The sequence below is a fragment of the Hyla sarda genome, chromosome 11 (assembly GCF_029499605.1).
Source record: "Hyla sarda isolate aHylSar1 chromosome 11, aHylSar1.hap1, whole genome shotgun sequence".
NCBI classification, from domain to species: domain Eukaryota; kingdom Metazoa; phylum Chordata; class Amphibia; order Anura; family Hylidae; genus Hyla; species Hyla sarda.
The window spans coordinates 61563895-61576464 of record NC_079199.1 but is presented as its reverse complement, the minus strand read 5'-3'; the positions used below and the strand labels follow the sequence as shown (position 1 = coordinate 61576464).

The 12570-nt window shown below is 47.7% G+C and overlaps 1 protein-coding gene across 9 annotated transcripts in view; it reads right to left on the bottom strand.

Annotated features, from left to right (window-relative positions):
* Positions 1–12570, bottom strand: part of RYR3 (ryanodine receptor 3) — a 991818-nt gene that overhangs the window by 650703 nt on the left and 328545 nt on the right. For all 9 annotated transcript variants that reach the window (XM_056545312.1, XM_056545313.1, XM_056545314.1 and 6 more), the window contains one exon: positions 9033–9193. In XM_056545312.1, the coding sequence (XP_056401287.1) occupies positions 9033–9193 (161 nt within the window). The remainder of the gene's footprint in view (positions 1–9032; positions 9194–12570) is intronic.

The window sequence follows — 12570 nt, the reverse complement described above, 5'->3', positions numbered from 1 at the left end:
CTTGAGGTGTCAGGCGAGACCGGTCGACCTGCATAGCCTCCACGGCGGGAGGCACAGGAACAGATTGCAGGGGACCAGAGGAGAGAGGAGCCGGGGAGAAGAAACGCCTCGTGCGAACAGAGTCCATATCCTGGCGGAGCTCCTGACGCCTTTCGGAAAAACGCATGTCAATGCGAGTGGCTAGGTGAATGAGTTCATGTAGATTAGCAGGGATTTCTCGTGCGGCCAGAACATCTTTAATGTTGCTGGATAGGCCTTTTTTAAAGGTCGCGCAGAGGGCCTCATTATTCCAGGATAATTCTGAAGCAAGAGTACGGAATTGTACGGCATACTCGCCAACGGAAGAATTACCCTGGACCAGGTTCAACAGGGCAGTCTCAGCAGAAGAGGCTCGGGCAGGTTCCTCAAAGACACTTCGAATTTCCGAGAAGAAGGAGTGTACAGAGGCAGTGACGGGGTCATTGCGGTCCCAGAGCGGTGTGGCCCAAGACAGGGCTTTTCCAGACAGAAGGCTGACTACAAAAGCCACCTTAGACCTTTCAGTGGGAAACTGGTCCGACATCATCTCCAGGTGCAGGGAACATTGGGAAAGAAAGCCACGGCAAAACTTAGAGTCCCCATCAAATTTATCCGGCAAGGATAGTCGTAGACCAGAAGCGGCCACTCGCTGCGGAGGAGGTGCAGGAGCTGGCGGAGGAGATGATTGCTGAAGCTGTGGTAGTAACTGCTGAAGCATAACGGTCAGTTGAGACAGCTGTTGGCCTTGTTGCGCTATCTGTTGCGACTGCTGGGCGACCACCGTGGTGAGGTCAGCGACAACTGGCAGAGGAACTTCAGCGGGATCCATGGCCGGATCTACTGTCACGATGCCGGCTGGCAGGTAGTGGATCCTCTGTGCCAGAGAGGGATTGGCGTGGACCGTGCTAGTGGATCGGTTCTAAGTCACTACTGGTTTTCACCAGAGCCCGCCGCAAAGCGGGATGGTCTTGCTGCGGCGGTAGTGACCAGGTCGTATCCACTAGCAACGGCTCAACCTCTCTGGCTGCTGAAGATAGGCGCGGTACAAGGGAGTAGACAGAAGCAAGGTCGGACGTAGCAGAAGGTCGGGGCAGGCAGCAAGGATCGTAGTCAGGGGCAACGGCAGGAGGTCTGGAACACAGGCTAGGAACATACAAGGAAACGCTTTCACTGGCACGATGGCAACAAGATCCGGCAAGGAAGTGCACAGGTGATAACACTAATTGGAACCACTGCGCCAATCAGCGGCGCAGTGGCCCTTTAAATCGCAAAGACCCGGCGCGCGCGCGCCCTAGGGAGCGGGGCCGCGCGCGCCGGGACAGGACTGACGGAGAGCGAGTCAGGTACGGGAGCCGGGGTGCGCATCGCGAGCGGGCGCTACCCGCATCGCGAATCGCATCCCGGCTGGAGGCGGTATCGCAGCGCCCCGGGTCAGTGGATCTGACCGGAGCGCTGCAGTGAGGAGAGTGTAGCGAGCGCTCCGGGGAGGAGCGGGGACCCGGAGCGCTCGGCGTAACAATTAGTAAACCATATATTGGCTGAATGACACAGCCTGGAGTTGGCTGAAGCATGAGGAGACCATATAATGTCTTAATGGCACAGCCTGGAGTTGGCAGTAGCATGAGTAGAAATTAGGGCTTCACAATCCCTTGAAGATTAAAATATGAATTCTAAAATTTAAATTCAAGATTTAGGTTAGCCAGCATCACTAAACCATATATTGCCTGAATGACACAGCCTGGAGTTGGCTGAAGCATGAGGAGACCATAAAGTGTCTGAATGGCACAGCATGGAGTTGGCAGAAGCATGAGCAGACCATTGAAATGTATGATTTTTAAATTTAAGATTTTTAAATTGAAATTAAGGATTTTTAAATTGAACTTTTAACTCCCAAGTTTTAGTGTCCCGGGCCCCGGCGTGTGGGGACAAAGGACCAAATCTAACAAGGAGTCACATGTCACATGGCAGCACAATGACAGAGCCTAGAGGTGGCATCATTAGGAGAAGACCATAAAGTGGCTGAATGGCACAGCCTGGAGTTGGCTGAAGCAGGAAAAGAGACCATATAGTGGCTGAATGAGACAGCCTGCAGGTGGCATCAGTATGAGGAGACCATACAGTGGCTGAATGACTGTCTGGAGTTTGTGGCAGCATGGGGAGACCATTTAGTGTCTGAATGGGTTAGCCTGGATATGGCTGAAGCATGAGGAGACCATTTAGTGGCTGAATGGCACAGCCTGGAGTTTGTGGCAGCATGAGGAGACCATATAGTGGCTGAATGGCACAGCCTGGAGGTGGCTGACGCATGAGGAGACCATATTGTGGCTGAATGGCACAGCCTGGAGTTTGTGGCAGCATGAAGAGACCATATAGTGGCTGAATGGCACAGCCTGGAGGTGGCTGACGCATGAGGAGACCATATAGTGGCTGAATGACTGCCTGGAGTTTGTGGCAGCATGGGGAGACCATATAGTGTCTTAATGACACAACTTGATTTTGGCTGAAGCATGAGGAGACCATATAGTGGCTGAATGGCACAGCCTGGAATTGGCTGAAGCATGAGGAGACCATATAGTGGCTGAATGGCAAAGCCTGGAGGTGGCTGAAGCATGAGGAGACCATAGAGTGGCTGAATGACACAGCCTGGAGTTGGCTTAAGCATGAGGAGACCATATAGTGGCTGAATGGCAAAGCCTGGAGGTGGCTGAAGCATGAGAGAAGATCATATAGTGGCTAAATGACACAGCCTGGAGTTGGCTGAAGCATGAGAAGAGACCATATAGTGGCTGAATGAGACCGCCTGGAGGTGGCAGCAGCATCAGGAGTCCTGAAAGTGACTCAGTGACAGAGTGGTGTGGTGGGTGGCAATACAAGTACCTGGTGACGACGGTGTGTAAAAAAAAAAGGTCTGAGGAATGTTTGTAACTGGGGAGCAGCGCCTTAAATCTGTTTGCACTATCCATATTTGTTAAGTGTTGGTGTGGCACCATGGTCAATCTACTCTCATGCATCAAGCATTAATGGTTTGAAATCCTGGCTGATCCATGCCTGATTCATCTTCACCAAGGTCAGTCTCTCCACATTTTTCGAGGACAGAGGAGTTCTCCTTGGGGTGACTATGGCCCTCGCCGCACTAAACACTCGCTCTGATGGCACACTACTGGCCAGGCAGGACAGCTTTTCCAGGGCAAACTCTGCTAGTTGCGTCCACAAATCAAGTTTTGCTGCCAAGAAGTCCAGCAGATCTTCAAGGTGTGTTGGCATGGGCATGTCAAGGTATGCCACCACCTGCTGTTCAGGTCCTGCTCCAGGTGTACCTGCTGCTGATGAGTTGCTTCACTATACGGGTGAAGAAAGCTACTCAGTGACTGTAGACTCAGGCTGCTGCTGATGGAGCTGGTACTGCTCCTGCCACCCCACCCCTCCCCAGCAGCCATGGCAGTTGAAGGTGAGCAGAGGGGGCCCCCCCAATTCAGACCTGTGAGAGGATGGAGAATTGCGCTGATAGGCATCGGCCAACTGACTACATAGGATGCCTCTGTAGTAGGTCAGTTTGTCCTCTCTCTCAGTGGGTGTAAAAAAGACCCCTATTTTGTGGCGGTAGGGGGGGGTCCAATAAGGTGGAGAGCCAGAAGTTATCCCGCTGAGGAATGGTGACAATTCGGCTGTCACCACGCAAGCAAGTGAGCATACATCGTGCCATTTGTGCAAGTGACTCGGAGGGACTCCCTGCCTCCATCTCCACTGCATACTGCCACGGTGTGTCTGGGTCCTCTGTCTCACCTTCCTCATAACCCTCTAGCTCCTCTGGCTGCTTCTGCTCCTCCTCTCCTGTCAGATTACTAGAAAAACCATGCATTTGGCGAAACCTAAACTGTGCTCCACTGTGCCACTCCCCTCCTCCTCCATTTCAGCCCCCACAGGGCTCATGAGGGCGTGAGATGTGGGCGCCACGTCTCCATTGCCCTGACCAGCTATCGTTTCCAACTCGTGTTGTAAGAAATAAAGCAGTGGAATTACATTGTTCATTCCGTAATCCTGGCGACATACTTATAATGTGGCTTTCTCAAAGGGAATGAGCAAACGGCAGGTGTCATGTATGAGCTGCAACTGGTTCACATTGAAGTTACAAAGGAGAGTAGCTTGGATCATCAAGAAATTGGTGATGGCCTTTCTCTGTTCGTACAGTCGGTCCAACATATGGAATTCCAACGTGTGGTAACGTAACGTCACAAATCAGACTATGTTGGGGGATACCGTTCTGACGCTGAAGCTCAAGGAGGGTGTGCTTTGCAGTGTACAAGTGGCAGAAGTGTATGCAAAGTTTCCTTCCCATTGTTAGGATGTCTTGCAAATGGGAACACTTCAGGAACTGCTTCACAACCAGATTGAACACATGTGCCATGCAGGGCGCACCAGTCGCAGTGCATGAAAGATATTCTTCCCATTGACAGTCACCATGGTTCCCATTTCCAGTTTTCGTGGAGTAAGCCATGCTCCAATATATTTACAAATGTCTTTTAGCAGTTCCTTCCCTGTGTGACTCTTTTCGCCAAGGCAATACATGTGAATAACAGTGTGACACCACTGTGCCCTGCACACATGGTATGCTGAAGGGCCACTGAGACTTTTCTGGGCAGTGGAGGCTGAGGACACGGTGAAGGATGAGGAGGCGGAGTCGCACACTGTTAAAGGACCAATGGCCTGAGAGCATGGAGGAGGAAGCGGCGTGACCTTTCCAAGTTGGTGTTGTGGCTGTGCAGGAACCACATTCACCAAGTGAGCCGTAAAGGACATGTATTGTCCCTGACCGTAGTTACAGCTCCAGACGTTGTCGCTGCCGTGCACTTTGGTACACACCCACAGGCTCAAGAACTGGACCACCTTCTCTTCCACAAATTCTTGTGTAGGGCTGGTACTGCCTTCTTCGCAAAGAAATCACAGCTTGGCACTCTACACCTTGGCTCGGCAGAAGCCATCAGTTCTCTGAAAGGTGCAGAGTCCACCACTTGAAAAGGGAGGGACTGCAGCAACAGCAACTTATACAGGAGCACATTCAGCTTCTGCACCATTGGATGAGTGGGCGCATACTGTTGTCTCTTGGACACGGCTTCGCTGATGGATTGTTGGTGAAATGGCTGACTAAAAGTAGGAGGAGCAGGAGCATTTGGAGCGACAGAAGGAGGGTATGACACATAGCTCCCTTCAGTTGAGGTGGTGGAGCCTTGGCTGGCTGAAAGAGGGAGCGGCGTGCCTTTGGGTGATGCAGCAGGCTGGACCACTACATCGGAGAAACAGTTCTCCCAGGCCACTTTATGGTGGCGAAGCATATGTAGATGCAGGGCCGTGGTGCCAACATTGGGACCCTGGCCACGCTTCACATTCTGCCGACATATCTTGCATGAGGCTATGTGAACCTCCTCTGGATGCTTGATGAAAAACTGCCACACCGCCGAGTAACTGATTTTCCCACCAACAGTCCGCACTAATTGACTGCTACTGCCGCTGTTTCCAGGAACCAATGTTCAACTACCTCCCGGGAAGGTAAGGCTGCCGCGAAGCCGGTGGTCTCCTCTGGGCACGTTTGGCTCCAGAATTTCCACTTCTGCCACCATGCTGACTGCCAACCATGCTACCACCTGGCTGGCTCAGCTGCTGCCTCACGGACAACCTGCAACTCTTCTCCTGATGATGATGAAGCCCCTTCTGCACCCGGCTCCCAATTATGATCAACTTCATCATCATCAACAAGTGTCTGCACGTCACTGATGTCCTCCTCAGGTTCCTCAACAGTGTCTGCTTCGGGACCCTGAACCCTGGCAACACCGCCTCCCACGTCACTCATCACCACTTGTGCCTAGCAGAGAAAGCAGTGGATATCTCCTCCACTTGTTGGCTGGGCAGTAGCTGCTGACTATCCTCTATTAGATCGTCCTCAGTGAAGAGTGGAGCTGAACCCACAGCATAAGATACTCTGTAGGAGAGGGAACAGCATAGGACAGAGGCAATGGGAGGACAGGGACTGCTCCTAGGCCATGCCAACTGAGGGTGGTGTCTGAGGAACCCACCGACGGTTGACGGTTCACTTATCAGATGTCACTTGTGATGAAGTGGACGACCGTGTTAACCAATCGATGACGGCAGATGCGTTGCTGGTCGAGACCGGGAGCTCAGGCCTCTTGCTGCGACTCCTGCTGCAGGTGTGAACTTTTGCCTGAACTTTCACAGTATCTAGGCCCTTGACAGATTAACAGGAAGTACTTATGTGGTATGCACTTATGAGGGCAGAAAAATGCACTACAGTACACTTAAAAAAGTATCTAAGTAAAAACACAGTAGTAGTTTTGCCTGGAATTTCACAGTATCTAGTCCCTTGACAGATTAACAGGTTAAAATAGTACACTACTTATATGTAGGTACAGTACACTTAAAAAAGTATCTAAGTAAAAACACAGGAGTAGTTTTGCCTGGACTTTCACAGTATCTAGTCCCTTGACAGATTAACAGGTTAAAATAGTACACTACTTATATGTAGGTATGTGGTATGCACTTATGAGGGCAGAAAAATGCGCTACTGTACGCTTAATAAATGTATTGGGTTAAAACACCAGCCGGTGATTACTTTTGGCTGTCCTTTAACAGTATCTAGGCCCTTGACAGATTAACAGGCACAAAATATGGCAGGGCAGAAAAATGCAGTCCAGTACGTGTAAAAAAACGAATTTAAGTAAAACACCAGCTGGTGATTAGTTTGGCCTGGACTTTCACAGTATCTAGGTCCTTGACAGATTAACAGGTATAAAATAGTACCCTACTTAGATGTAGGCATGTGGTATGCACTTATGATGGCAGAAAAATGCCCTACAGTACACTTAAAGTATCTGAGTACAACACCAGCCGGTGAGTACTTTTGCCTGGACTTTGACAGTATCTAGGCCCTTCACAGATTAACAGTTATAAAATAGTACACTACTTAGATGTTGGTATGTGGTATGCACTTATGAGGGCAGAAAAATGCGCTCAAGTACACTTAAAAAAGTATCTGAGTAAAAACACAAGCCGCTGAGTAGTTTTGCCTGGACTTTCACAGTATCTAGTCCCTTGACAGATTAACAGGTTTAAAATATTACACAAGTTAGATGGTAGTATGTGGTATGCACTTATGAAGGCAGAGAAAAGCGCTTCTGTACGCTTAATAAACGTATTGGGTTAAAACACCAGCCGGTGATTCCTTTTGGCTGTCCTTTCACAGTAAGTAGGCCCTTGACAGATTAACAGGCACAAAATAGTACACCACTTGGATGGATGTGGTATGCACTTATGAGGGCAGAAAAATGCGGTACAATACGCTTAAAAAAAATATTTTAGTAAAACACCAGCTGGTAATTACTTTTGGCTGTCCTTTCACAGTATGTAGGCGCTTGAAGATTAACAGATATAAAATAGTACACTACTTAGATGTATGTATGTGGTATGCACTTATGAGGGCAGAAAAATGCGGTACAGTACGCTTTTCCACAACACCAGCAGAACACAACAGTGTTGAAGGCCAAAAAAGCTGTGTACTAAACACCAAATTACACTCTGTCAAAGACTATTAGGAATGGACTGCTGTGTATTGTACGGTCTACAGACTAGTATAACCAGCAGATCAGTTGTTGTGGAACAAAGACACAGAATTGCGCTGAAAAATTATTCCTGCCTCCTCTGCTAAGGTTTATGAAGTTGAGGCAGCTTGTTGAAATGCATGAGGCAACACACAGCTATCTGCCCCTCTCTGTAATAAAATGCTAAAGAAAGTAAGTGGGAGGTTTTTGGCTGCTTTAAATATCCTTCTCAGTGAAAAAAAACACTATTATCTGTCCACCGGAACGCTGATGTGACTAGGATGTGAAACGCTGCTGGAATGAGCTTTTCTGTGTAACACACACAGCGATGTCCGTCCTATCTGTATGCAGTGTAATGAATGATACAACGAGCCGCAATCTCTGCCGATTATATAGGGGTATCACAGGGGTGACTAGCTTCTGATCCTGCATCCTGTATGTGATTCAGGGTCATCCCGCCTACTTTCCTTCCCGCCTTGCCTTCCCAGCATTCCTTATCCCATGTACTGACATGTGGCTCTGCCATTTTAGATGCCCTGGAGCCTGGACTGCAGGAAATGGAGTTTAATGAAGCGGCGATATTCACATTCGTTGCAAATCGAATATTTCATAAAACAAATTTGGGTTTGTCAGCTTCTATTCGCTCATCTCTAGTGATAACAGTAGCACAGTGGCCTGCATCATCATTATTACTTCTACAAGTCTAAGCAAGCCTGAAAGGTTCCCTGTGTCCCCGTCACCTCTGTGGAAGTTGTCTATCTGTAAGAACTGTTATATTGCCTCCTTTAGTAAAGTTCCAGTTGCATCAAAACCTGCTTTGGACTCTCCTTTAATATATGCCGTTTCTAGGTTGGTTGTCGGTGGTGCCCTACACCAAACAACCACATCCTGGCGTCACAAATACTAGGGGTTACCAGCATCTTGCCCCAGGGGTTAATACCATCTGGCCCCATCATTTCCAATGCTACACCCCGTGGTCCCACCATACACCGTGGGTCACCACACTAATATGGTAATTTTGTCTTATGGGCAATAGAGGCAGGCTGCTGCTGTATGAGCAACATGTCCTTCACCTGCTTTAGCAAAAGTCACTGCCTACATTATGAATTCTCATCCCTGCTTCACTCTCACTGCATAACGGGGGATGTGTCCTCAGCCAGAGTAGGTGGGGTACACATTGGTAATACAGTAGCCCGCCTTCATTATCCAGAAGATTACTATATTAGCAACAAGATGGATTTCTCTGAATGGCTGCATTGATTTTTGCCCGGTTGGAAGCATTAGTGCAGGTGACCCTGTTGTCAGTTTCCCTTTAGGGATTAGTGTACAAAAAATTTGAAAATTTGTCCTCCCTGTCACAAAAACATAAAATGTAATATGTAGAGTACAGGCTAGATAACAAAATACCTCTTTTGGAAGTTCTCCTCATTGCTGAAAGCAGAGTGGAACTCCACAGGCATACTCAACCTGCAGTAGATCATATCTTCATTGCTATTCTGGGTGCCAAAGGTTTTATGTGTAACCTTCAAGCATGGCGGGGCTTCTACAGTTCCATCTTTCCTTGTCACCTACAAGTTACAAAGCACATGTGAAAACATTTATAACAAAAAAAATAATAATTCTGAAACAAGCATAAAAACAAACAAAACACATCTCCAGAAAATGTAACTACCAATAAAGAAGTTAATTCACTACAGAAAACCACCATCGATTTTGTAATGACCACATGCCCCAATTGTGCACAAGGAATGGCTTGTACAGAATACAGAGCCCCCTTAAAGGGAACCTATCATCATATTTTAATATATGAAACTGTTGGCACCATGTCACATAGGGTATAATAAGCTTTCTCACCATATCATTCAGGCCATCAGGGTGTGCAGAATCTTCACGTAGTCATGGTGCTCCGGCCTGTAATCACTCCTACTACAACAGTATTGACAGCCTGGGCACTGCTGACGTCAGTGAGGGACATTTATCAAGAGATTTAGAGTTTTTTTTTCTTTTGCTTACAGAAGTCGCACGTCCGCCTAAACAATTTTTTGTGCGACTTTTGTGGGTAAGCAAAAAATAAATAAAAAATCAGCCCTACCTAAGCAATGTTCAGTTTTCACTTTGCAGTGGTCGGGAATTTATCAAGTGCGAAAGTTGCAAGTAAGCAAAAAAAAAAAAAGTCGCCAACCCCCTTCAAAAAGTCGCAAGTGTAAGCCAGGTCAGACCTGGTTCACAAACTTACCTTTGACAGCAAGTTTTAAACAGTCGCAACTGTGATTTTTATGCGACTTTTTGCGCAGCTCCGCTTCCCAGGCCACCCACACGCATCTATCACCTGCCCACTAGCTACTGCAGAACTACAACTTCCAGAATGCCCTTACAGTGAGGACATGATGGGAATTATAGTTTCAACTGCGGGTGGTAGATATGGGCGTGGAGCAGAGCCAGCCGACAAGAATATGAAATTACAGCACTGTAATTTCATATTTCCAGGGGAGACCTGTAATTGGTCCAGACTCCCTGGCCAATCACAGCTGCCAGAGTGAAATATGAAGTTACAGTGCTGTAACTTCATTTTCCCCACCAGGTAGAGGAGCACAATGCCACCCATTTCCCTGGCTTCCCTGTCACCTGCATGCGCCACACTACTACAACTCCCAGCATGCCTGCTGGGAGTTGTAGTGGTGCAATGCGGGCGGGTGGAAGATATGCGGGCAGGTGACAAGCTTGTCACCTGCCCGCACATCTCTCGCTCACACCGCACGACTACAACTCCCATTCAAGCCCTTACAATAAGGACATGCTGGGAGTTACAGTGATGCAATGCTGGTGGGTGGGCGGAAGATGTGCGGGTGGGACCGTGCCGCATGACTGCAACTCCCAGCATGCCCTTATAGTAAGGACAAGCTGGGAGTTGTAGTCATGCAGCGGAGGCGGGTGACAAGCTTGTCACCTGCCCCGGCCGCACAACTATAACTCCAAGCATGCCCTTGCAGTAAGGACATGCTGGGGGTTGTAGTCCTGGGGCGGGTGGAAAGCTTGTCCCCTGCCCCCACTGCACAACTATGACTCCTAGTCTGCCCTTACTGTAAGGTCGTGCTGGGAGTTGTAGTCATGTGGTGGGGGCAGGGGACAACCTTGTCCCCGCCCGCACATCTCCCGCCTGTGCTGCACGACTACAACTCCCAGCATGTCCCTACTGCAAAGACATTCTGGGAGTTGTCGTGCGGCGCAGGTAGCAGGAGATGTGCTAGCGGGAGACAAGCTTCTCTGGCTTGCTTGTCACCCACCTGCGCATCTCCCATTAGCCCGCCGTCGCATGTCTACAACTCCCAGCATGACCTTACAGTGAGGACATGCTGGGAGTTATGGTTGTGTGGTGCGGGCGGGAGATGTGCGGGCGGGTGACAATAAATGTACTAACCTATTTTCCATGTTTTTTAACTTCTCATTTCAGATCTGTATATCCGGTGGACTACTTTGGATTTTGTGGACTGCGTCGATGACCAGCGTTTTTGTTTTTGTTTGTTTAATGTTAATAAAATGGTTAACAAGGGCTTATGGGGGAATGTTTTTAGGAATAAAAGTTTTATTAAATGTGTTTTTTTTATTTACTTTACAGGCTTAGTAGTGGAGTCTATTACTAAGCTGGGGCTTAGCGTTAGCCACAAAAATAGCTAGCGCTAAACCCAATTATTACCTCAGTACCCACTGCCACAGGGGTGCCAGGAAGAGCCGGTATCAACAGGCTCGGAGCATCAAAAATGGTGCTCCTGGGCCTAGGCGGTAACAGGCTGGCATTATTTAGACTGGGGAGGGCCAGTAACAATGGTCCTCACCCACCCTGGTAACGTCAGGCTGTTGCTGCTTGGTTGATATCTAGCTGAGAATGAAAATAGGGGGAACCCTATACATTTTTTTTATATTTATTTATATTATATTTATGGAAAAAAAATGTGTGGGGTTCTCTTATATTTTCATTCTCAGAGAGATACCAAACAAGCAGTAACAGCCTGACATTACCATGGTGGGCGAGGACCGTTGTTACTGGCCTTCCCCAGCATGTTAACTGCCTAGGCCATGGAGCGCCATTTTTGATGCTTTGGGCCTGTTGGTACCGGCATTTCCCAGCACCCCTGTGGCAGTGGGTACTGGGGTAATAATTGGGGGTTAGCGCTACCTGTTTTTGGGGCTAATGCTAAGCCCAGCTTGGTAATGGACTTCGTCTATAAGACAGCTTCCACTACTAAGCCTGTAAAGTACATTTGAAAAAGAACTAAACATGTTTATAAAACTTTTATTTAAAAAAACACTCCCCCACAAGCCCTCGTTAACAATTTTATTAATATTACACCAAAAAACGCTGGTCATCGTACTCCACCAAATTTGAAGTAGTCCTACATATACATGGATCTGAAATGAGTAGAAAAAAAACTAAAAAAATGGGCTAGCTCATTTAGGGGTGAAAAAAGAAGTAAACATTTTTTTATAAACACATATACTGTATATATCGCACATTTTTTTCACAGCTGCGACTTGAGATGGGGGTTACAAAGTGGTGTTCTGAAGTAATTTATTGTTTTTTGCTTATGTGTGCTAAAAAAATGGTATTCAAAAGGGACTTATTGGTTTTTGCTCAAGTGAGCCAAATTTATCAACCCCCTGTGATAGTATGATAAATACGTCACACATAAGCAAAACCAAAGCAAAAAAAAAAAAAAAAGATTACAGAGCTTGCTTACCAAAGCAACAATGATAAATGTCCCCGAATGTTCTGAAAGCCCTGAAGCCCCTTCATGCAAGGGATATTGCTCCTTTTGAGCCTGTGCAAGATTTTATTGAAAAATAGTAATGTCGGCATGACTACTTTATGATCCTGCATTTCCTAATGACTACTTGTGCCTCAGTACCTTATAGTATGGAAGACTTTGAAAACTTATTTTTTAAAACT